The 25,945-nt window shown below is 54.0% G+C and overlaps 1 protein-coding gene across 1 annotated transcript in view; it reads right to left on the reverse strand.

The window, feature by feature from the left end:
- RUNX3 (RUNX family transcription factor 3) overlaps window positions 1-25,945 on the reverse strand; it is a 43,345-nt gene that overhangs the window by 14,216 nt on the left and 3,184 nt on the right. The window contains exons 2-4 of the mRNA XM_042885117.1: window positions 15,262-15,506; window positions 14,346-14,502; window positions 10,424-10,528 (exon numbers count right to left, since the gene is read on the reverse strand). Of these exons, the coding sequence (XP_042741051.1) occupies window positions 10,424-10,528; window positions 14,346-14,502; window positions 15,262-15,506 (507 nt within the window). The remainder of the gene's footprint in view (window positions 1-10,423; window positions 10,529-14,345; window positions 14,503-15,261; window positions 15,507-25,945) is intronic.

The following is a 25,945-nucleotide window of genomic DNA, read 5'->3' on the forward strand; positions in this document are numbered from 1 at the left end:
CCCTCCCCGGGCGCCTTGCTGTGAAGCACTGGCAGCAAGCTGGAGCAAAGGAAGCACAGAGCATTTCAGCTCAGAGTGGGGGCTGTTCATTAACACACGCATTTGCAGATCATTTCCTTTACTCCACTGAGGAGGAGATGAGAACCAGGAGATAGTAGCACGGCCAGGGCAGAACGCCTCAGCTGGGATGTGCTGTGGTTACTCCAGCTGAGCTCCAGCAGCTGTAGAGCCCACTGCGTGCCCACCAGCACAGCCACCTGCACTGCAAGGCCCAGCACGGCCACCAGCACCCACCTGCTTCCTTTCTCTGCAGCCCAACCAAGGAGCAGCCATGCAGCCTAACAGCTCAGCCTCTACACGTCCACGAGAATGGACTGGAAGAAAGCAACCAGCAGCGGATAAAACTCCATGTCAGTGCACAAAAACACCTTTCACATCCCTCCCAAAGCCCTCAAAAGAGGTACTTGGGAGAGATGCTCCAATCCTTTACAGAGGGTTGAATTTTTTCCCAGTCTGAGCCTCAAGTCCCAGCATGAGCTCTGGGAACAAGCCACATGAGAAGCACCTGCGTTATGGGAACATCAGGGCTGTCCCTCGCAGCACAGGGCTCAGAGGTTTCATCTTTGCATACCTACAGTGCAGGAGGTGAGTGCCCCTCCAGCCTTCACCCACACCTCCAGCTCGAGGCTCGCCATGGGAAATGCCCAGCCAAGAAGCACACAGCGGGTCCCAGAGCCACCAAAGGATGGGAGAAGAGGACGGGGAGCTCCGCAGAGCCCTGGTGAGCAGCAGCACCAGCCTGCTGCTAAGAGGAAAAGAGGAAAACGTTCGCAGGGACCATCTCTTCTGCTGCCTAACAAAGTCAAGCACAGATAACTCATTATTCACATGCCTGAAGTCGGCCTGCTTACGCCATTTGGAAAGAGAATCAGTCACGGCGAGGCTCTGCTTTGGTTTCCTCTGGCTTTCATGAGACACTGCTGCTACTGTCTTCCTCCAGCTTTGAGAGCAGGGCAGTGTCGCAACGCAGAGGATTTACACCGACTCCAACAACGAAAGGAAAATAATATTTAAGGGAGAAAATTAAAAAAAAAAAAAAAAGAAAAGAAAAGAAAAAAGAAAAAAGAAGCTGCTAATTTCTAAAGCTTTTTTAGCCAGTGGTGGTCCGAGATGAATTGGCTGCCTCTAAAAGGCTGAAAATAAATATCCCTCTTTTTGAAGAAAACACGCTGGCTCACAGCCAGCTGGCAGGAAGCACGGAGATACGTTGCACTTACAGTGGGTTTTTACTGTCTGAAGCTGCAGCAGTGGGAGAGATGTTCATTATATGCAGGCTGGTATTGATTAGCCGGTTTGCAAGCCCCTAATCTCCTCTCACTTGTGGGTTGGTCCCTTGGCTTCGCCTCTGCCTCTCTCCCTGCCCACCCCGTGACAGGAGGCCACGCAAGCACACAGCTTCCGATAAACCCCATCGTGCTTTGGAGCCCTGCTGACACCAGCACACCCCCAAACTCAGCCCTCTGAGAGGAAAACAAATCTTGGATGGGACTTCCAGCAGCTCCTAACGATGCAGGAGCTGCGGCTCATGGTCAGGTTGAAAGGAGCATCACACCCAAATCTCTGTGCAGGTTTAGTACGGACCCCTGAGGGACATGGGCTCCCCAATCCTAGGGTTTGCACAGGAGGACTGATCCTGTCTGGATGTGCAAAGGTATTAAAACACTTTGCTGTGCTGGTAAAGCTGGTGGGAATCTCAGCAGCAGACAGGGTAAAGTTCACCAGGTCTTCCCATCCTTAAACACCCCTGAGAAAAATCTGGCTCTGAGGCTGCAGGGTGGATCAGGAGGGATTTAAAGGTCTTGACTGAAGAACTGAAAACTTCACCCGGCACGTTTGTGGGAAATCCTGCAGCTTTCATAGCAAGGTGCAAAAAAGAAAACAAAACAAAACCCCACCACCCTCCCTCGCTGCTTCTGCTCCCACTTCCAGGAAGGCAGAGCTCAGCTATGGGCTGCCATCCAGTTCTCACGGAATTAGGCAAAAAAACCCCAATTCAAAGATTTCAAGGCTGGGTGCTGGGGAGGAAGCAGACAGATCTCAAGCACATCCAGCTGGTATTGCCTCAGTCGAGTCTGAGATCAGATTTCCAAGTGCATACATTAGCTGTCAGTGCACAGATCAGTGGAGTTCTGCCAGTTTGCAGCAGGCAGTGAGTTAATGCCTGCTATCTAACAATTCGAAATGGAACCTGTGTGGTACCAGTATGGCTGGTTTTTCCCATCTAATAACCTGTTCCATTAGGGCAAGCGCATCAAATTCCTTTGGGTGACACTGCTTAGGATTAGGATACTGTGCCCTGGACAGGGAGGATCATCTGCTGGGTTCAAATCCGTGCAAGGAATGTGCAGTGTTACAGCTAATGCATACGAGATGTGCCTGATGCTGCAGGGCCAGGCAGCAGCCAACTGGATGCAGCAGCTCTCCCCAGCCGGTCCTGCACTCCCAATAACACCACACAGATCAGATCCAAACTTTCCCAAGGTTTGAGGATACTGAGCCTTGGGTTTCCCCTTTGCCCTAGGACAGAGCTGGAGCAGAGCCCTGACATTTGAATGCTAATATCCCCCAATCCCAGGACTGAACTCTGAGCTCCATCTCCAGAGACTGGCTGGTATGTTGGATAATTACAGCTCCTGTCGAGCTTTGCCAACACTCTCAATGCAACACCGTGAGAGCCCCAAAGCAACGTTACCTGCGTGGCTCCCTTAATGCTCTGCACAGTGCTCCTCCAGGGAAACAGCAGCAGAGCTGTGTTCCCACACCAGCAGCCCTGACAGGGAAGCACAGCTTTGGCTGCATCCCGCTGCCAACATCCCTGGTGCCATGACTTGGAGCCTGCAGCACCGGGCTGCCCCCCATTTCTGGCTGCTCCTCTCTCTACCACTCAGTGCATAGATTCGCTGGAAAGAGTAAAGATAAAATCATACAAAACAGCATCGAAGCCCCTTCCGCTGCAGGATATGATTTATCTCTGCCAGATTTCAGAACAGGTGATGGGTCAGTGGAGAGTGGGGTCTCAGGAACTCAATTTCATCTCACTCTGAGTCAAATCCTCTTCCTTCCTCTGCCACATCATTGAAGCGATTGGTTGTGCTGATAAACCCTTTGAGAGGGAGAAACGAGACGTGTCCTGCCCCGATATCTGATGCGATCTTGTGGTTTTGTTTGATAGTTTGGGTCCTTTAGCTGCTATCTTCCCTGAAATGAAACTTGCCTTTTAGCACTGACTTTCTTTTCAATCGTCAACCCTTTGTGCTGTCCTCCTGAGCTTGCAAATCCTGCCCGTGGGGAGCAGGGCTGCACTGTGTCAATAAACACACAACCATCCTCACCAACAGCCCCCATGTCCACGCTGTGCTCCCACTCCTCTGCCCCTTTGCAAAGTTCACAGCATCCTCAATACAAACACTCCTCTTTGGTCCTCGTGTGTCCCAACACACACATCCCCTCCTGCCCCATCCCAGCTCATCTCTTAGCATGGACTCACACAGCCACATCCAGCAGAAATGCATTTTGCTATTTATCTGTACAATCCCTGCACACTGAACCACCACCGATGCTTCTGGAAGCATCCTTCACCAGACCTCTGCTCCCCAAACATTCCCCATTCATCAGATGCTCCTTCTGCTCCCCTACAATCTCTTCCAAATGCAATATCGATGCCCTCATCTCCAATCCCAATCCTTTCTGTCTTTCACAAACCCGGAGCAGAATCAGGTTATGCTCTCCTACAGCCTGGGGTTTTCCGAAGCCATCAAAAGCAGGAGGTGTTGCAACCAATCTCAACAAAGATTCTTTGTACACCAGGAGCAAAAAATAATTTCCCTGCTCTGCCTCCCGATGCTGCTTTGCTTAGAAAATATTGGTCGTTTTTAAGTGAAATGATTTTGCAGTTATTATGCGCCGGGTGATTATAAAAGCAGAGGTGGAACGCACTACATGCAGCAAATAAAATAATTAGAGGAGCCAATTTACCGGAGCCCGTATAATTTGGGTTGCTTTGTTATTGCTTATTTCAAGGCCTGGGTTACAGGAATGGGTGATGCAAACCTGCAGCCGGGGGACATTGCCTTCCTGGGAGGGCTGAGGTCCCTGCAATGCTCCACTCAGTGTTTGCCACCCCTCGAGCTGAACCCCGACTCGTGCCTTTGCCCAGAAGGGGTTAACAGGGTAGCAGTGCCTATAAGAAATTAGAGGAGGTAGTTTAACATAATTGCCTGCCATGCATGTATCAACAGCAGTCCCGAACTGCCTCTGCAAGAAAACAATGCCCTGGATGGTCTCAGCAGATACCAAAGGGTTCGGATTTACCCGCTGGGATCAAAACACATTAGCAATGGGAATACAAACAGAGAAACCCTGCTCCACAGCAAGTACTGATCTGCAGGGACTCCTGCATGAACTCGGCAGCTTGGAGCTTTGCACTGATTCCTTGCACCCCCAGCACAGCCCCAAAGGAGGGGGCACTGGGAGAGCCTTTGGGACACACACCACTGTGCTGCCATCGGCCCAGAACCTGCGTTTATGTTTCTCCACTTGAAGAGGCAAAAAGGGGCTCTCCACCAATGCCACAACGTGCCCAGAGCCCCTTCTGCTCCTGCAGGTTGGGAGGGGGTGGGAATAGAGAGCCAAAAACCCCACCAGGAATGGAGCAGAGGCAGCACCAGGCGGCCGCCACGCGCCCAGGGCCAGAGTGGAAGCAGGAAATGGTCACTAAGGATTTCCTCCTCTTCCTCCCCAGGGTCAGGAGAGGTGGGAAATTGGCACAGCTTAAGCGCCGCACTTGAAATTAGAACAAATCAAAGCGATTTTACAGTAGGCAAAGAACTGCCCCAGAAGCATTGAGGTCATCTATTTTTTTTCTCCTCTTTTATATTTCTGCTTTGTCCATTATTATTATTATTATTATTTAAACAGTTCCCAGATAAACTGGGAAACATTTGTTCATTTATATTTCGCTAAGGAGGAGCAGAGGAAAAACACAAAAGGCCCTCAGAATACCCCAAACTATCGCCCCACGGGAGCAGTTCAGCAACAAGCCTGGCTGGCAATGCAAGGACAGCTCAAATTCAAGTTTCACGCATCCCCATGAGAAACCCTCTTTGCCAAGATAAAGATCTGCAGTCGTACAACCCAGCTCACAGCCCAGCCTAAATGCAAGCAGAGAAGCAATCTGCATTTCTCAGAGGTAATCAGAACGTTCCTGGATGATCTTTCCCTTTTTTTTTTTTTCCTTCTGCTTCTCTTTTTTGCCTGGATAAAGGGAAGTCCCAAAGAGATGCTCTTTGTTAAAGGAACTGCCAAAGAGTCAGAAATTTCGCCAGAAATCATCGATGACTTCAAAAACTAGAAGTCAGCACACAAACAACCACCTCCACTGTACGATAATTGCACTTTTGTACTTTTTATGGCATTTAAGCCATGAAGGCATGAAGATAGGGTGTAAAGAGTCAGCTTGGCACAATGCAGCTATGCCCCAGCATAAGGCAACACAAGGGGTGCACCCACAGCCCCAGATGTGGGGGGACAGGGGCTCAGCTTAGAGCAGCACATCCTATAGGGACACCTGGCAGCTCCAAGTTGTTACCATCACACTGGGGTCTCTACAGAGAGCTTATTCTGATGAAGAGCATTGCTTCCCTTTCCTGAGTCAAGCAGGCTGCTGGTTTTGCTGTCTCTAGATGCAAATCTGACTCCTCTGCAGCTGTGGGGATGGCGGTTGGGGGGGGATGTGGGATGGCTGTCCTCACCAGCACAGCCCCAGACACCCTCCTCCTCCCTGCCTCGAACTGGAGGACTCACTGAGAATCAAAGGCAAAACCCCTCAGAACAGATTCACCAGAATTTGGAAAAGGAAAAAAAAATTCAGATCTTGGGAGACAATAAATAAGAAAAGCACCAAAGGGGCTTCCCTCTTTGGTGTATTTGGGGCAGCTTGGTGTGCACTGTTACCACCACTAGAAGAAATGGGGCTGGAGGCACCCACTGCCCCTTTGGGCAGATCCTCCCCATTCCCAGCTCAGCCTTTCCTCTATTTTGGGGGACCTTTTTCCCCACCTCTGCCTGCAGCCATGAGCCCCTCAACACATGGGCTGCTGGAGTACAACCTCACACCCCCAACCCCCCCCTCCTGGGTCACCAACACCTCCACCAACACCTCGCTCAGGCACAGAGAAGGGGCAGGAAGGAGGGTTTTCACCCCCCTGCAGACTACAAGCTTTCCATTTCGCAGCTGAGAGCGCGTGGCTGGGCTGCAGCTCAGCCTGACGTCGCACACAGGGGACAGGCAGGGAAGGGAAACCCTCAGCCAGGCTCTTGAGAACATCAAAGAAAAACCCAGCGTTCTTGGAAATGGCTCAGAAACGTGGGAGGTGAGAAGCTACGGGCGTGTGGGGAGCTGGGGCTGAGGCTGCAGCCCATCCCTTGTGTTCAGAGCTGTCAGTGCACACATCCAGCATGGCCCCACAGTGTACTGGGGTCAGTAGGATGAGGGAGCCCCACGTGTTGCCCTGCCTGTCCTCGCTTTTCTTCCCATCAGTGCAGGAGAAGAGAGCATGAAGCTGCAGAGCAAAAAGCACATGGGTGCCCAGGGTGGATGGAGCACCCTGCTCCATCCCTATGTGCTTTTTGCTGGGGGAGGGGTTAAATAAAATAATAATAATAATAATAAATACAACACATCTCCATCCCCCAGCTTCTCCTGACCTTCTACCAAGTGGTCCAGCATTCAGCAGGGAAGCAGAGGGCTCTGAGCATCCCCACCTCTCCAGCACCCACAGCCTGAGGGTGGGTGTGCTCCTGGTGACACAGCTGCACACGTGTGTTCTGCCCAACAGGGCTATGGGTGGGTGATCCACTCTGCTTGGGTTCTCCTCACCATGGTGGTCAGGATGGGGTAGGAAGGGAAAGCATGGGGTTAAGGGCTGAAAGTGCTGTAAAAAGCTGGGGAATGGGTGTTAAGAAAAAGTAAACAGCAGCAAAAAAATAAAATAAAATAAAATAAAATAAAATAAAATAAAATAAAATAAAATAAAATAAAATAAAATAAAATAAAATAAAATAAAATTAGAAAAGACACTGGAAGGAAGAAAGCAGGAGCTTGCAAAGAGTTCCCAGGAGATGGGCAGGAGAGGGGAGGAGAGGAGGAAGTGGAAAGGTTTGGCAAGAAGTGACAGCGAGGAGGAGGACAGAGCTGGAGGAAGGGGAAAGGGAAGGCAGCCAACAGAGAGGTGTGAGGGGAGGCCCTGGAGATGCTCTCATTTATCCAGGAATAGACTAAACAGCCCTGCATAGCTCCCAGCTATTCCTTCCTCCACATTCTGCCTCCTGTGGGTGGGAGAGCCTCTGCACGAGGACTGCAGTGCAGCAAAGTCAGGTTGCTGCTCAATGGAGAGCTGCAGAGAGGGGGGGGGAGGGAAGGAAATTCCACAGGAAGCTCAAATATTTTATTACTTCCTGTTTGCACAGAGTATGTCAACACTCGGCACCTGACACGCCATTTGTTTAGAGCTAAGGTGTCAACTCCAAAAAAATAAAGATGTCCTCTGCAGATCAAACCCACAGCAAAGCAGGGTGCAAGAGAAAGAATGGAGCAAAGGCAGCGGGGCCAAGGCAGCGCTGGGAGTTCATAGGACTCTGTGGGCTCAGAGGTGTGGGTCCCAGCACCCAGCCTGGTGCCCCCCAGCCCTGCCATGAGCTCCAGCTGCAGCCTGGTTTGCCATCATTTCTCACCCAACTCAACTTGATCTCCAACTCCTCAGATGTTTTCTGGGCACAGCTTTAGTGAAAAGAGTTGCTCAAGGGCTGAGATGAAGCGATGGGACAGGGGTGGAAGATGAATGGGAAGCTCAGAGGTGGGGCACGGAGAGGAGTCACGGTTCTGGCCAAAAACCCCACGAGAACATTTGCTGGAAGAATTTCACTGCATCTGAGAAGATGATGCCCAGGGCTTTCCCAGGATCCCAAGACAAATGGCCAATTCTTTCCATATGAAGGATGCTTTTCTGCACGGTCACACCAACCCCTCCCCAGTCCCAACGCTGCTCCTGCACCCAACGTCCACGTCCCTCTCATTTGTGACACTGCTGCCAAGAAGGGCCAAAAAGCACATTGTCACCTATATGCACATTGCACATCTACACAGATACACTCATCTATGAAGTACCTGCACCACACAAATAACCACAAGCCCTGCTGGCTGCTCTCACCTCCCAAAGCTGAGCAGGGAGGGCAATGGAAGCCTTGGTGCTCAGCCAAAGCCCTGGGGCTCCTCCAGGTGAGCAGTGCTGAGCAGAGGGTGCTGTGCCAGAGCCCCCCAGTGGCAGCCGGGCCAGAAAACCACCTCTGACATCTCCAGCCCAAACCACTCTGCAGGCAGCAGTTCCACATCGCTGATCTGCACACGGATGGATGGGGAGGAAGGGAGGGGCAAAAGGATTTTTTGTTTTAGTTTTAGTGGCAGGTTCATTCAAAAATGCAAAGCAATGAGTATAATGAAAGGAGAAAACTACCCCCCCATCTCCCCACCATGGACTGGATTTTCACCAAACATGGCTCAAATCGAGCATAGGTGAATTCCCTTTTCTGCCTACAAGTTTACAGTCTTCTGAAAAGGAGACCAAAAAAAGCCCTACAAAAGACAACATAGGCCTAAACTGCTCAGGTCATCAATCTGTGGGGGCACAGGGATGGGGTCCTGTGCAGACTGAGCTCATGGGGGCACCCAGCCCATGGTGGGGGCTGGAACTGGGTGGTCTCTACAGTCAACTCCAACCTCAGCCACTCTATGCAATTAACCCACAAGACAAAAGCACAACCGACACGTGAACACCACGCAGACCTCCTTAAGGAGCCGACATCTCCAGCACAGGTATGCAGATCAGAAAAAGCCAAAAGCACAGCAGCAAAGCGCTGACCTTGCATCCCAGGACAGCATCCCTCGGGCAAACCAAGCGAGAGGCAGGGCAGGCTGCTCCATGGCAGGTTTTGGCTAATTGTGCCAAACGAAGGCATGGCACCAACGCAAACAGAGCCGGGAGAGCTTGCCCACAGCTCAAAACCCACAGCTCAAACCCACAGCTCCTGCCCAGTGTGCCTCCATATCAGAGCCTTTAAATTAAAGATCGGCGGCGGCTGGCCCGTGTGTTGAAATGCAGGAGGAGGAGCAGCTGTGATTCAGCTGGGGTTTGGTGAGCGCGGAGTATCGGTGAAATCAGAGCAAACCAAACGCTAAGAGTAGTAACTATCTCGCCGTGTATTATTATTTATATATTCCCTGTGATGGTGATGATGATTATTATTATTAGAAAGGCAATCTGATGCAGCAGATAAGGGGCTGAGCAGGAGTCAGGAGGCCTGCTTGGTTTCTATTCCTGAGCTGGAGGTGTTGTGCAATTCCACACCGCCTGTCCTCGGGTTCTACAGCACCCACCACGACCTGCAATACCCTCCACCTGCAGGGCTGTGCTTTGGTTCTAAGAACCAACCGACCCAAAACCAGCAGCGCTGCGCATCCTGGGTGCCAGCTTTGCAAACAAGCATCTCAACCCTGCAGGCTCACAACGGACCCCCCAACACCCCAGGCTCCAAAATTAAAAACGAGCAAAGACAAAAATAATTAAAAGAAAGAAAAAGAAAGAAAAAGGAGAGAAAAAAAAATCAAGAAGCAGCAATGCAAATAAAACCCTCTTACAGAGGGAACAGCCTCAACCTGGCCTGACATCAAGGGGTGCCGATGGCCCAGTGACAGCATCAACAGAAAATGTTTTCTGAAGCATGTTTAGAAGGGATCAAACTGCTTCCCTTCCATTTGGGCACCGACAGCTTTACACGCAAAGTGAATAAACTGTGCTTTATGTCCCCGGGGTGGTGCTGGGTGAGCAGGAGGTTGGCGGGGCCAGGATGAGGGCACACAGAGTGCTGCTCACTCCCAACCCCTCTGAGAGTGGGGAGCTCCAACCACCCCGACCCCACAAATGGAACACAGAGCCCCACTGCCTGCACCCCAATCACACAGAGGGGTGGTTCTGCAGTTGAGCTGCCTGCTTGGTTTTTCTCATTCTCCACCAGGCTGCCAGGCTGTGCAACCCGAAAGTAAAACTGGCAGCGAGCAGCAGATGCCCCACAGACAGGCAGGAGACACGGGGCAGCCTGTGGGATTGGGGAGCAGCAATTCCACCTCAACACCCCCAATCTGCAACACCCTGCACACCCCCAGTGCACCAGCACCTCGTTAGCTCCATGCTGCTAACGAAGCTGTGTCCTTCCCCTATGAATGAGGAGAGCTCAGGCTGCTGGCAACCCAATCCCTCCTGCTGTTGGGACCCCCAAATCCCTCCCATGCCAAACAAAGCACAGAACTCACGTCGTGGCTCCCGGGGTCCATCTACAGTGACTTTAATGGCTCGGTGGTACGTAGCGACCTGGGTGGGGTTGGTGAACACTGTGATCGTCAGGGTGAAGCTTTTTCCTAAGCAAAGGTAAAGGGAAAAATAAGAAAAGAGGACATTCGCGTGGGTTTGGTTCCTTTGAAAGCAAATCACTCCTGCTGGAGCGTGCTCAGACATAAATATTCACATACACCAAACTCCAACACTCATAATTTCGTTTCAGGGATGTTATTGCTGAGCTACAAAGCTTGGCTGGCTCTGCCAGGGTTCCACGGCTGCAACAAAGAGGACTGGACTGGCTTAGAACAGCCCTGACCTTCCTGGACAGCCCTTTGTCCCCATATCAATCCTCCCACCCACAGCAGCCTACCAGTGCCTCCCCACCCAGACAATTCCTTTTTCCCCCCACAGGAATTCGGCCCCAAAACACAGCACTGGACACTGGACCCCCCTCCCCCCCCTCACTCCCCACCTTCCCCAGGGCCAGGTTTGGGTCCTGGTGCCCATGGAGCAATCTGCCAACAAGGCACCTTTGCATGTGTGACAGATGATGGGTAAAACCACACCAAGCTGCAGCATAAATGGGCACTGAACCCAGCCCAGCTTCACTCAGCCAGGAGCAGCCCCCCCCGTGTGACCCCCAGCCTAGGAGATGCTGTCCCTGTGCCCCTCTCTCCATCCCCATGCAGGCAGGGAGCAGGAACCTGCTGCCAGGAGACATTCCACACATCATCATAGGGGGCTGCAGTGATGCTATTCAAGCACCAAGCTCGTTACTTTCATTATTAAAAAGATAATAATGATGGGGAAAAAAAATACATAAATGGGAGGAGGCAAGGAATAAATGCTCTCTAAAGCCAGGTTCGGGAGCACAGCCCCAGCAGAATGAGAGGGGATGGGAAGATAGCAGCAGCCATACGCCCCCCACCCTGCCCTGCTCCCACCCTGTGCACCTTACAGCACCTGCAGCCCTCTGGGTCCACGGGGGCTGCAAGGGAGCAGCTCAAGCTGAGCCCCCCCCCCCAAGCACCCACTGCAGGATCACGAAGGCATCGGGTGCTGCAGAGCTGAAGGGTGAGCAGAATTCACCCCAAAGAAGCCACGCATCGCCCTCAGCCCTGCAGGGAGAGCCTCCCCCGCTCCATCTTCCCCTGGTTCAGGTTTCTCAGATCCCAGCCACCGTTTGAAGCTAAGGATGGACCCGAGAACACCCACAGCAAAAAATAATAATAATAATAATAATAAAGGCTATTCATATAGCTAGAAGGAGATAATAATAATAATCAATAATAATAATTTCTCCTTCAATCTATTCTTATTATTATCGTCTTGAGAACACTCAGCAGAAGCGGCTCTGCAAAAATCCCAACCCGCAGAACAGCACCAAGCAGCGCCTTCAGCTCATTCTCTACATAAGGAGGAATTGTGTGTCGTCGTCCCCCAAATTTCCCCCTTCCCCCCTCATTTCAGACGCGCTCCGCAGCCCCACCGGAGCGCCGGGATCCGCACAAACCGCGTCCGCAAAAAAGCCGACGGGAGCGGAGCTGTGGAACCCGAGCGTAAAGGTAAGGGTTATTAAGGAACATGATTTTAGGAGGTATTTCCACGTGGAGAAAGGCATCGGTTCGTTGCGAGTCCCCGAGCAGAGCTGCAGCTCCGTGCTGGTTCTGCCGGCTCGGATTTATTTATTATTCCTTTTTATTTTTGGTTGTTGCCGTTAAATGGATGCTCCTCCAGGTGATCTTTTCCCCGCATTTTTTGCGTCCTCTCACACAACCACGGCCGCGACCCTCCTGCCTCTCTACCGGCTCTCAAAAATCCCTCCCACGAATTGAAAACGACCATTATTACTCAGCACCGTTTTGAACTCATTTCTCTCCTTCTCGGGAAACCCGGGCTGACGTTCCTCCTCCTCCTCCTCCTCCACCTCCATTCACCGCTCCCGGCCCCGACGGCCGCTTCCAGCTCCGTCCCGCACCCCGGCCCCTCAATGGGGCTCCCCGGGGGGCACCGCACCCCCCCATCCCCCTCCTCTAACCCCGGCTTTCGTTTGGACACCGCCGTACGAGCAGCAAGGCAGGCTGTTGGAGCACAGCGAACACCCCCCCCCACCCCCCCAAGTGCTCGAGGTCCCTTCCTTTTGTTCTACAGATGCAGATGGCGATGGGGAGGGGAAGGATCTGCTCCTGCTTCTGCCCCCGGTGCGAACACAACGCCCAGAACCGTTCAAAGTTCGCAAATCGAGAACCTCCCGGGGCCGATTTGAGGGCACAGAACTCGCTGTGACCCCCTGGGCGTTTTCACACACAGTATTTACACGAACGGACACACAGAGCTCTGCTCCAACAAAACACCGGGCATTAAATTCCATCGATAGAAACAAAGCCGGAGCCGGGCTTGTAGGAATGAAACAGGAAGGTAAGAGCGGCAACCGGGATAAAAACCCAACCAGAACGATTCTGAGCATTAAATACCCCTCAGAGCCCCTCGGTTACAGGGGGAGCACAGCCCAACCACCGACCGAAATAAGGGAAGAAAACAGCCCCGATCTTTGCTCCTTCTCAAGGTGCAATGAGGACCAGAGGGAGGAAGGAAGGAGAGATGTGGAAACTGCTTGCTTCCAACACGGCACAGCAGAGCAGGAAAGTTCCCAATGCAACCAAAGGCAGAGCCGAGGTTGGGTTGAGTTTGGAAATTCGGGGAAGAAAAAAAAAGAAAAGAAACAACAACAAAAAAACAGAAAGAAAAGAGCCGAAGGGAATAATTGATTGCAGAAATGAAAGCTTAATTCATAAAAGAAAAAACATTTTCCGCCCATCAACCTGCAAGCAGTTAAGCGGGGAGTTTTTAAAGAAACGGCAACTTGGAGAAGGAGCCAACAGGAAAAAGGAAATGTATGAAAGAATGTAAACTATTCAAGTTTCATAAAGAGGAACAAGTAAACAGTTATTACATGCAAATAATTCCTAACATCACTGCTTTTAATTAATGCAGAGAAGTCAAAATATATCCGACGTCGTATGCGTACATCCAGAGATGGAGAAAATGCTACCAGATGGCCATTAATGTGTAGCATTCTGCTTTTTTTTTTTTCCTTTTCGGAGTGAATTAAGTGGCTCAGTCTGCAGCCTTTATTGGTGATGAAATGCTGAAATGCTATTGACGCTGTCGGGAATTCAGGTAGGACGCGGCTGGGAGGGGGGAAGGATTTCCTTCCAGCTGTTTGCAGGGGATTCGTCCTGCTCTGGAGATGGCACAGATTCATTTCCTGGATGGTTCGCTGTCACAAACCATTCCTTGAGATCGGTGCGGGGCTGAGCGACAGAGCCGGAAGGTAACATCGCCCTTCTGCTTTCCCATACAGCACGGGGAAAACAAGTGCGCCTCTCCCGCCCGGCTCCCGCATCTCCCACGGCGTTAAGAACGGATCTCCCCGCAACCCCACCCGCAGGACACCGCTCTTCCCAGGAGAACCGCACCGCCCCGTTTCCATCAGCCAACAACGAGTCTCCCCCTCTTCCGACACCGCACCGCATCTCCCTCAATACCGCAGCACTGAGATCGGGGCTTTCAGCCCCGCACCGGCCAGGGGCTGCTTTAATACACGCAAGCTTCGCAGTGAGGTTTTTTTCTTGCCCCTTCCCCCACCCGAACATCTCAGGGAGGAGCGGAGCACCGCCGCAGCCCCGAACGACCCATTGAGGAATCACTTCGGAGCCGGGGTTGGGGGGGGTTCCTCCCTGCACACCCCGCAGCAATACAGCCGCCTCCGTCGGTTTGCGAAAAAAAACGCCGTTAAATAAAAAAAATAGAGAGCTTTCTTTACCCCCTTTTCTTTCTTCCTTTTTTTTTCCCCCTGGAAGAAAATAAACCCCAAACAGGACGGCCGACACCTACCTCTGCCGCTTCTCCCGACAAATCGGAGGTCGTTAAATCTCGCCACTTGGTTTTTCATCACGGCGGAGGCGTTGCGGAGCTCCGCGGAGTAGTTCTCGTCGTTCCCCGCCATCACCGTCACCACCGTCCCATCGGGGACGTCTCCGAGAGCCACGACCTGAGGGCAGGACGAGGGGAATTCAGGCTGAGGTGACCGAGGTCTGAGCCGAACCGCTTCACGGCTCCCCTCCCCTCGAGATCGTCCCCAAACACAAAGCAAAACCAAAAGCAATTCGAGTTCCCGATGATAGATTAAAAAAAGAAAAGAAACGAAGGGGAAGGGACAAGCGAGCTTAGAATCGAGGTTTGAAAGCAGCGAGGGGCTCCAGAGTGCAGAGGCTCTGCCCTGCAGCAGCGAGGAGCCGCTGTCTGAGGAGGTTCGATTCGACAGAACTGCGCTGCAGAACTCGGGGCGCAGCGGAGGAACGCGACCAGGGCCGGGCCCAACGCTGCAGCCCCGCACTGCAGACCACCCCCCATCCCGCAGGGTCCCTCGGAACCGCCCCCAGCCCCGCTCCTCATCCCCGGCCCGGGCCGACCCGTCCCAACGCACCGCGATGCAGCCGCTGCGGCGCTTCGCCCTCCGCTCGCGGCTCGGCTCTCCCGTTCCTACCTTTCTCTCTCTCTCTCTCTCTCCCGGAAAGGTAATTAACCTCCGTTCTCATTACACTTCAAAGTTGCCTGAGAGCTCCTAACTGTACGAAATATCTTAGATGCCGTGACCGGAGGGCAACGCGGAGACTTGATTAAAAATAATAAGAGCGGCTCCCCTCAAGCTGATGTCAGGAGCGAGTTAAAGCGAGAAGGAGGGAAAGCGGCGAGAGAGGGGAGCGGCACCCGGAGCCCCGACCCCCCCCCCAAGAAGGTCGCCCCTTACCTTGAAGGCGACGGGCAGCGTCTTGTTGCACCTCCAGTGAGACGGCAGCACGGAGCACAAGAAGTTGGGGCTGTCGGTGCGCACCAATTCGCCGGCGTGATCCGCCAGCACGTCCACGACGGAGCGCACCTCGGGCCGCGCCCGACCGCCCGCGGCGGCGGCCCCCAGCGCCCCGCTGTTCTCTCCCATCTTACCGCAGGGGAACGCCGTGGAGGGGGGTGTGAAGCGCCTGCTGGTGCTCGGATCTACGGGAATACGCATCACAACGGAGGGCGTCAAGGAGCCGCCGCCGCGGCCGGGGGTTGCGAGGAGAGCGGCGGGGCTCGCCGCTAGCAACCGGGCCCCGTCCCGGTAGATCCCCACTCTCGGCGGGGCGGTGCAGGGGGCTGCTCGTTCCCGGCCCCGGGGAGCGCCTACGGCGGCCTCGCCGCTGTCCCGCCCGCCCCGTCCGGGGAACGGCAACGCGGAGCCCCGGCACAGCCACGTCGCGGCCGGGCTGTAGGCTGCTCCCCTCCGCCGGGCGGCCCCAACAGCAACTCCCAGTGCCACCGCGCCGCCCGGCACCGTATTTACTGCCGGCCCCGGTGGGGGGGCGGGCCGGCCGTGAGTGACGGGAAGCCTCACCAATGGGGGGCCTTCCCCCTGCTCCCCCGCCCGGCTCCCGGGAGGCAGGGGGGTGTGGGCAGCGCCGAAAGGGGCGTCGCCTCCCTTAAAGTGGGCCCGGCCTTACCGAGTCCCGCCCCGTCGGTGCGTACGGGCTGAGGGAGCGCACGTCGGGGTTTCAGGGGCCGCTCACCGGCCGCGCCCCCGCTGCAGCTCAGCCGTCGCGGGGCGGGGAGAGCCGCTATTCTCCGCCTCTGGACACCGTCTCCACTGTACGGCGGTCCCGGGGCGTCCGCAGCGCTCTGTGGGAGTGCGCACGGCCAGACCCTACCGCAGTCGTTAGTGGAGCGACCGCGTATTCGGGAACAAAACGGAGCCGTCGGTCTCTTCGTGGCAACGCCGAACCGGGAGGAGAAACGCGCCGGGGGCGGGTGGGGGGAGCCCCGGGGGGCGGCACGGAGCGTCTGCCCCTGTCTGGGGGGGTCCGGCGAGGCGGCCCGCGGCTGTGGGCACGTCGGGAGCGGTGCAGAACACAACTTCCCTTCTGTTATTTTTTTTTTTTCTTTTAAAACTTCTTTCCCTGAGCTCCTCCGTAAACGAATACAACGTTGTTCTCCCCAAACCGCAACGCGTGGAGGGGCCCGAGCCGCGCTCCCGTCCTGCAGAGCCGAGCCGAGGACGGGAACGAAAACAAAAATAACCCCGTGTTTGCTTTTTTCTGTTTGTTTGCCTTTTTTTTTTTTTTTTTTTTTAAGACGTTCTGTTAATAATAGGGAGCAGTGCGGGAGGAGCGGAGGTCCCCTCGCCCCGTTAAGCCCCGTCCCGCAGCTCTCCTGCCCTTTTTAGGGGAAAGCTCCCCGCGCACCGCTGCGCTCAGCGCTATTTTCTACCCCTGTTTACAGGCGGGGGGGGGGGGGAACGCTCTCCCTCCTCCCTCCCCTCGCGGAGCCCGGGGCACGTTACGGGAGGGCCGGTCTTGGCCGAAGTTCTGTTCCCCCCCGATCCCCGTGGGATTCCCCGGCGGTGGCACGGAGAGGGTGTGAGCGTGAGGGGGGGGCACACGGCGCCTGCGCAGTGCCCCGCGGGCGGGCAGCACTGCAGTGAGGCCGAAGCGCCGCTCGTTGGCGCCGCGGTTCCGCGACGGGGCGGGCGGAGGGGACAGCGGTCCGGCACGGGAAAACCCCCCGTTAGGCTCTCGCTGGCTACCGTTCACGTCTTACGGCCCTTAGGCGGTGGGACCGTGGTCCTGGGCTTCCCTCAGTCCTCCGTTCCCCTCCACACACCCGCAACGGGCCCATCCCGGGGCTGCGGGCGGAGAGGTGGCACGGAGGTTTCCCACCGGTTCTCCCTCACCGGAGCGGTCGGGCAAAGGGAGCAGACGGGACCGACGGAGCCGGTGCAGTGGGGCAAAGGGAGCATCGCTGCAGCGAAGCACAGTGCTGGGACAGCCCTGAGATCAGCACGATGCTCGGTTCCAGGTTTAGTGGCTTTACATTTCCTTCCTTTCCTGTCTCTTTTTTTCCTGTCCTGCTGGGAACCTGCCTTTAAAGTGGCTCCGCCTAAAAGCCCACATCCCTGCAGAGCACAACCCGTAGTGCGTCACCTCGGCCCCTTCCTCCCAGCCTGCTCCCCACCCGCTTCCCTTCCTCTACACAGCAGCCACCGAGTGAGAAGATGATCCATCCATGGGTGGCCAGGAAAGGCCTGAGCACCCGATGTGGGGCTGACGTGCTCACATAGGGCAGGGAGCTCGCATAGGGCAGCCCATGTCCTATGGGGCAGCCCCATCCCGCAGTGGGTCTCAGCCCTTCTGTACACCCCTGGGAAATCCTTGGGGGTTTCACAGCTGCTGGTGCGGTGACACACGGCTGTGCGCAGGGCTGGGTGAGCGTGCCCTCCCTAGAAGGCTCTTGCCTTTCATTAAACTTTATGCAAATGCATTTCATCGGGCCCAACTCACTGCACCTTTCAGTGAGGAGTGGCGATGCTGTTCAGAGAGAGGACGCAACCCTGGGTGCTTCCCTCATTCCATCCAACTGCTGTTCCTTCCTTGCACAGATGAGACAGAGATCAGTGCCCACACACAGCCCTGCTGCCCGCAAAGTTCTCCAATCCCTTTTTATACCAGTTTCATCACCTCCATGTCCTCAAGGTGCCATATAAGTAAATGCCATCCCCAAATACTAACAGGAGCCGGTCCCCAGGGGGCGAGTATTCCCAGGTGCTCAAGCTGCTGCATCCTGCCCTTCCCCAGCAGCCACTCTAAAGCCACCCTCTGTCCTCCCCCATTGGCTTTGTCCCCTTCAGAGCAATGGAGGTGGACTCATCCCCACAACCCAGTGCTTCATTGTGTGGCCCCACGCTTCCTCATGGCACTGATGCTCCCGTTCACATTGCGGGGAGGCCAGCGGCTCTTTAAATCATTACTTGTTGGGATTTGCTTCCCTCACAGCCTCCTCTGTAGCTGGTAATTCATTTGAGCTGCTTTTTAGCAGCAGAGCCTCTCGCTTCGACGGGTGCAGGGTCTTATAGGAAGCTTTCTATTAAAAATTCATCGCAAACTCTGTCTCAGGAGCACAGTGCTCAGTAGGGCCATGCGGGTGTCTGGATCTGTTTTGTAGGGAAGGGATGGGGATCTGAGAGCAGCATGCAGGGAGGGAGCGTGCTATTCATTCATAAATCAAACAGCAGATGCTTGATCCAATGGGGTGTGCGATGGTGACAGTTTTAACCCCTGAGTGTCACTGACAAAACGGGTTTCTCTCGAGGCAATTACGGGTGCTGCAACTGGAGGATCCTGCAGGAGGGAAGCTGCGGTGCTCGGGGGAAGAAATAGGGGGAAACTGTGGGGAGAAAAGGCAGCGTCTGCCCCAGACAGAACTCACTGTGAGGGCTGGGACCAGCTGTGTGCCCCGTCCTGCTGATGGCTCCAGGGGGCTGCACCAGGCTCTGCCACATGGCCACTGTGCCTTGGGGGCAGTGGGTACCCAATGCCTGCAGCAACCGCTGCCACAGCAACAGCTGTCACCAAAACCTGAGTGGGGACATCCATTAACCCCATCACACCTCGCTGTCTGCACCAGCAGCCTTGGACTGGGCAGGATCCTCACACGGAGAAGCTGGAGGAGGAGGAAGGCAATGGTGGGAGTTTTGGGCCAAAATGCCATCACTTGGGAAATCCAATGTGAAATTCAATGTGAAATTCAATGTGAAATTCCCTCCACGCTGCCTGGGGAGGGTTTTGGTCATTGCTGTGCACTGTGCTGCAGGGTGCAGCCTCAGCAACGCTGCTGCTGTTGGCACAGAGCATGCAATGAGAGCCAGGATGCACTTCTCCCCTTGCACCGTCCTGCAGGCGCCGCGTGCAGCATCAACACCCACACCCCCATGCACACCCTGACAGGATGGGCTGTGATGCACAGAGGAGCACGAGGGCCATTGACGTGAATCCTGTGGTTCTGAAGTCATGAAAGTACCGTTCTACATTGTTCAGAACCACGATTCTCTTCTCCCCACAATGGCAGCAATGAAGAGCGCGTCCGGGGTGCTCATCCTCGGTGCTATTGATAGTGCATGGCAGAGCCTTGTGAGCATGGGTCCCATCTGCCACTTCCACTCCTTCTTTAAAAGATCCTAATGACTGTCAGATCCTTTTAGTTCTTAATTAATTTCAGAGTTCAACTGCAAATAGGAAACAAGACAGCTTTTGCCCTTACGCATATGAATATTACTGTTCCATTTAATGTGGTTACTGGTGGAATGCTGTTATTCATTCCTGCCTGCAATAAAAGCCACATGTTTTTAAAACTTTGCACTTGAAAAAAACTTTAGGAAAGAAATCAAGTATGTTTTGTATGCATGGCATGAGATAAAAACTGGTCATAAATATTCAAAGAACAGTCAGAGCTTTATGCTTGATTTAAACAAGTGAACAGAGAAGCGCGATGGTTGAAGTGGAGAATGAAAGCCTGATGTTCCTTTAAGAATGTGCTTATGCAGAGAAAAGGATCCATTCATGCAAAGGTTACGGAGCACCTGAGGACATCCCATCTCCAAAAACGCCCCAAGGTGGGTAACAACTGGAAGCACAGGGCTTCATTCAGAGCTATTGGAGTCTCTGGGGGGGGGTCTTGTTTGTTTTGGAGGGGTTTTGAGGGATGCGACCCTATGGGGATGGAGGACATGTCTCACCCGTTCCCAACCAGAGGAACCATGGGATGGATGCACTGCCTGGAGCCCTTCATAACCTCACAGCACGACGGGGAGAAATAAAAAAAATTCCAAAGGAAAGAAAAAGGGGAAACGTCTGGATGGTGGAAAGCGGAACCGAAAGGCACATGACGGCGAGAAAAGTACGGCGGGGCCGATGCAAAAGAAAAAAGCACAGTGTGATTTGTGAGCTCGAGGAGAGCGGCTGTCACGGAAGGGCAGCACCCTCTCCCTGTGCTGAGCGTGCAGCGGTGTTTCCCTACACGCATTTCCCAATGCTGCTGTGATGTTGGGCATCAGACGGGCGTGCGGTGCTCCCCCCGGGCTGCTGGGGAAGTTGGATGTGAGCGGAGAGAAAGCGGCCGCTGGGAAGTGCTCACGTTCCCCACTCTCACCTACATCCCCACTGCAGGCCGTGCTGTTGCTGTCTTGGGGCTGTGCTGGCTGGGAATCCCCCTGGGGGTTGGTGCAGACATGGGGGCTCAGGGAGGTTGGGGGGCTGGCGGTGCGCAGCTGGCGCTGGTTGGAACTCTCGTCTCTCTTGGCTCAGGTCTAATAGAGCATCTCAGTGCTACATCTTGACAAAACCAGCTTTAGAGGCAGGTGCAAACATGCCATGGCTAAGCTGTAGCTTCTCTGCAGGACATCAGCATTGCACCGGGAACCTGCTCTGCTTGCCCTGTGGGCACCCCGCAGCCCTTCAAGCAAGCGGCCAACAGAGCAGCTGTCTGTGGTGGCCCTGTGCATCACTCCCCAGTGCACGCTGGGCTCCTGCTGCCTCACCCTGCTGACCCCTGGGCAGCAGAGATACCCTTGTTAATTTCCAAAGCCCTTCCTGGAATATCCTGGTGCTGGAGATGGGAGAGCTCCCCCTGAATTTCAACCACGTCCGGCCCTCCTCCCCCACCACCTGCTTTCCCCCATCCCCTCCCAGCAGGGAATTACTGCCTGGGTTGGGCAGAACCCCGATGCACAGAGCCAGCAGCTGGGAGGGATGCACATTGCAGGAGCTGCTCCAGGAGTACGCGGTTTGTCAGCAAGCCCAACCCAACTGCTTTCATCCAGGTGAGGGTTTCCCCACCTGTCTGCAGGCAGATGGCTGCAGTTAGCTGCACGAGCACAGAGTGGTGGTGGTCATCCAGCAAGAGAGCAGTTTGGAAAAGCCCCACCAAAGCAAAAAAAAGCAGAGGTGGCAGACAGGAAGCACAGACTGATTGCAGCAGTGGAGCCTGAAGAAGCTGCAAGGTGTGCAGCAAGCAGATCACATCCGGCTGCAGGAGTGCAACAGGAGGGCAGCAGCACATCTCTGCTGTGTGTTGCTCAGTGCAGCACGAGCAGAATGCTGCCAGTGAGCATCAGCTTGGCCCCAGGGGCAGCTCCCAGCTCTCTGCATTCTGTTGCCTCCTTCGGTCGATGTTGCAGCTCGAGCTGCTCGCCCAGCACCCCCACATTTCTGGGGTCCTCTCAAGGACGGCGCTGAGCACAGGGGGCTGTCCCACCTGGAGATACACCTACACTGGGGACACACCAAACCCCCATGGAGATGTCACATGCACTCAGAATCACAGCTCTTGGCCACTCCCTGCAGATCACACCAGTTACAAAGGAAGACGTGAAGTCACGGGCGAGCAGCTCAGTAATGCCACCCCATAGCTCAGGGCAGGCGATGCACGTAGAGCCCCTTTGCAATGCCACTGCCATGATCACGCCCTGCACGCTTCCTTGCAACACATTGGCCTTTTTTGCACAAAATGAGCAGCTTCTCCTGCACAAATTGTTCCTCGCCCCCGTGGGATCAGCTCCTGCCCTTGGCCGTGTCCACAGACTGGCATTCTGCAGTGGCAGTTCCTCACCAGTGACACAGCTCAACCTCAGACAGCCGTCAGTGGCCAACGCACAGCGAAGTCATTCAGAGAAAACTGCCCTCTGCTTCCAATAGCAAGTTGTCCTTCATGCTCAGACCGTTTTTTTTTTGTTGTTGTTGTTGTTGTTTTTTCCAGGCTGGTTTGCTTTCTGCAATTATTCACCAGTTTCACTTCTATGAATAAGGCCGGGTGCTGCGCTGTCACTGCGCTGTCACAGCGGGGCTGCGGTCGGACAGCTCTGACTCGATGGGCTTTGGGCAGCGCTGCTTCTGCTCCTTCCTCGGATTATTTTTTCCGGTGCAAACGCTCTCTGTTCGTATTTCTAGTAGAGATTCTCATTGCCAACAAACCCCCTGCTTTGGCTGCTAAAGTGGGATGGTGTAGAATGGCTGCAGAAAAGAAACCCCAAGGCGGGCTCAGACCGCACCTCGCCCTATGCAGGCACCCAACAAAACCCCCCTGACCTGAATGGAATTAGTCACAAACATACAGCTAGACGGAAGGTACTTTTCTGGTTTCTGGCTATGAACTCAGACAAATCAAGTGCAGCGCTGCTTAGAGGATGTTGTTAAGTCACCGTTTGCTGCACATCCATCTCCTGCAGCTTGGGAAGGGAACCGCTGCCTCCAGCCCTGCAGTGAGCTCCTTTTTGCAGAAGTTTCTTAGCAGTTTGGAGCTGTCTGTCTGCCTGGGTCAGCTGTCTGACACGGCCGAGGCCGCGGGCTGGGAAGCGAAGCGGTTCAGCAGCAGGTTAGGGCTGGAACCCAGAGAAATGGAGAACTTGTCCAGACAACTCGGTCGTGGCTTTGGGTCTCGCATGAGCAGCCAGCTCTGCGGGGAGAGCGGGGATCTTATCTGCGAAACGCAACCTCAGCTGTTTCCTTGGGCAGGAGCCATTCTGCGTCTGGCTGAAGGGACCGCCTGAACCTCCAAAACTGGAAGAGCTCGTGTGGTTTTGGAGAATATTTTTACATTTTCTCCTAAAACTGAACAGAGGGCCCTCGCTGGCAGGAAGCGTGGGCTCCCGGAGAAGACATTGGCGGAGGAAGCAAGTTGTCTGGGTTCAATTCGCAGCTCCACCGCAGCCTTCCCCAAGGACCCCAGACAAGTTGCTCGTGGGCTCCAGCAAGTGCTGCAGCTTCCATCTGCAGAGCAGCAGCGATGGTGTTTGTGCCATCCCCAGCATCACAACCTGCTCCACACCACTGCCCCGCGCACAGCCTGTATCTGGCCTCGAGGAGCACCCCGCTCCTGTTGGGGTGATGCTCCTTCAAGGAAAGCAGTGCGAGCCCCAGCAGGCTCACATTCTTGACATTTCAATCTGCTGTGCCGATCAAACACACACGTATGAGCCAACCCTGCCAACAGCGAGCGCTCTCAACTTCCATTTATGTCAGTGGGATTGCGTTCTCGCAGGATTGGGGCTTTTGATGTCTCACTGGCTTTGCTCTCCCACTGAAATGCAGCCACAGCCATGGTGAGGTGGTGGGGATGGGTGGTGGAATGTCTGCATACGAAGTCTGGGGACACAAAGTGCGAATTCCCCATTGCAGGAGTGCATCCCAACCCATTCCATCATCACAGCCCTGCCGTGGAGTCACAGAATGGCTGCGGTTGTAGGAGACCTCAAAGGTATTCCAATTCCAAGCCCTACCATGGGCTGGGTGCCCCCACCAGCTCAGGCTGCCCAGGGCCCCATCCATGGCCTTGGGCACCTCCAGGGATGGAGCACCCACAGTGCTGGGCAGCAATGCCAGTGCCTCCCCTCCTCCCTTCTTCAACATTAACCAAACCTATTTTTTTTCCAGCCTGTCAGGTCCGACCTTGTTTCTCAAAGCTGAGGATATCCCGTGCAGGTTGGGAGAACCAGGAACTCTTTCATTGGTGTCTGTTCCCCCATTGACCTAAGGAAGGCAATGGGGAGAGCAGCAGGTGGCAGAGCTGAGGACTGAAGCACACAGATTTGGCTCTCAGCGCCTTCAGGTCTCCCAACCACCCTCTTCATCTCTCGTACATCACAAAACACCTCTGCAACCCTGACACAAACAGACCCAAATGACACAAAGAAGCCTGTGTCAATGGGTTCCATCCACCCCAGCATCTGCAAAAGCAGTGAAGCCCCAGTTTGCCATCCCAGGGGCTGCCACACACAGCTCCACCAGGGGAGAGCTGGCAAAGCGGAGCTAACAAGGAGCAGACCCATGAATTTTAGGGGGGAAAATAAAACAAGCAAGGGAAGTGCAGCTCCGTGCCCAGCTCAAGGTGCAATAATAAACAGGCTGCAGTAATGTGGAGCAAATGAGGGTCTGACATGCTGTGCCACTTAGTAAGCTGCAGAGGCAGGGAGAGCTTGAAGCACATGCTTGGGACTTTACTGCCAGTGGAGCTCTCAAGTTTGGGGCTTTGATGTGGGAGGTGGGGATGGTGCCAGAGGAATCCTCACCACCCCAATAGGGACCTGGCTGCAGCCCCACCGCCGTGCTTGGGGCCGGGGCTGCTGCTGCCCGGGCTGGCACTTGGGCTGAGCTCATGGAAAAAGTGGTGGGCTCACTCCTTTTGTGAGATTTGCCAAACTGACCCAGGGCTAATGAAAGGAGGTGTTTAATTATAGGGCTGAAGGTAATTGGGCACGAAAGCGGGCAGTAAAATGCAGCCATGGTACAAAGGAGTTGAGGAACAAGGGCTTAATCCTGGAACAGCACATCTGATTTACTCTTTAAATTCCCTGGCCAATGCTTCCTCCCTCTCCTAATGAGGGAAAATGGCACAAATCCCCACTAAGCAGTTTATTCCCGACTTCGAGTCACCAAAACCATGGCACTGTGCTCCATCCCGGAATGATCTCAATGCATATGCTTTGAGTTTAAAGGGAACAGCACAGCCCGCATCTGCAGCTTCACGTCTGCCAGGCTGCAAAGAAGTGACCGCTGCAGCTTTCTATGCATGGGATCAAGCATCCATCTGCAGTGCAGCACACCATGCATCCTCTCTGTGCTGGTAACAGGACGACCCTGCAGTGATCAGCAGGGAGCAAGCGTGCCTCTCCCGTAACAACCCACGTTTTCATCCCATGGATCAGAAAGCAAATGCTTCCATCTGTAGCATCCAACTCACCCCACGTTGTGACCATGGGCACCAATGGCACATGGAGCCCATCTGCCCATCCCCATGCCCAGAAGGTACAGAGGGTGCAAGGAGCTGGGAGGGCCTTGGCCCCAATGCAGACTCTGATCCAAGGGCTGGTACAGGTTCAGGGCTGTGCTGCTAACATCATTCCTACCGTTTTGTTTTCGTATGTTATTATTTTTTGTTTTACTTTTTTAGGAGCTATTTTAACACAAACCATGCTGTGTTGTGAAATCACAGCCCGATATAGCAGACAAACACACACAACTGACAAAAAAACGCCCTGCCCAGCCCTTGTCTTCCCAAACTGAAATATGGACCCAGAGCATCTCCCCTGCAGCCCTCCCATCCAGGATTTGGCCATCCCAAAGGCAGAGGTTGGGCTCCTGCAGGTCCCTCCTGCACAACAGGGACTGTTGTAAAAAGCACATTTTTCTGTCTCCCTTCCCCACTGAGGACGGCTTCTTCTTTAAAAAACAATCTCTCTGCCTTCTCCTATTTTGGTTGTTTTTATATTTTATTTTACAATAGCTTGTGTAATCCATTCCTCATGTTCCAAAGGCACTCGCTTCTTCCAGCGGGAATGGAAAATCATTGTTTCTTTTTATTTTCCCTTTTCTTTTTCTTTTAATATGTTTATGTTATGGAAAATACCCCCAGACTGCAGACGCATTGACTGTCCCACTCTCTTTAAAATAAATTAAAAAAAAAAAGAATAAATAAGAAAATAAAATTTAAAGCATTTTCAGAAATGGAAAAGCCAAGGAGGATGCTGCGGTTGAAGCCCCCCAGGAGACCCCCACACTGTCCCACTCCCACTGCAGACATCTTGCGTGAGCACAGAGGAATTTCTCTCATCTTACTGCATAGAAAAATGCAAA

Source organism: Lagopus leucura, unplaced genomic scaffold (genome assembly GCF_019238085.1).
Source record: "Lagopus leucura isolate 7727_CA_CO unplaced genomic scaffold, USGS_WTPT01 Super-Scaffold_100048, whole genome shotgun sequence".
Taxonomy (NCBI): domain Eukaryota; kingdom Metazoa; phylum Chordata; class Aves; order Galliformes; family Phasianidae; genus Lagopus; species Lagopus leucura.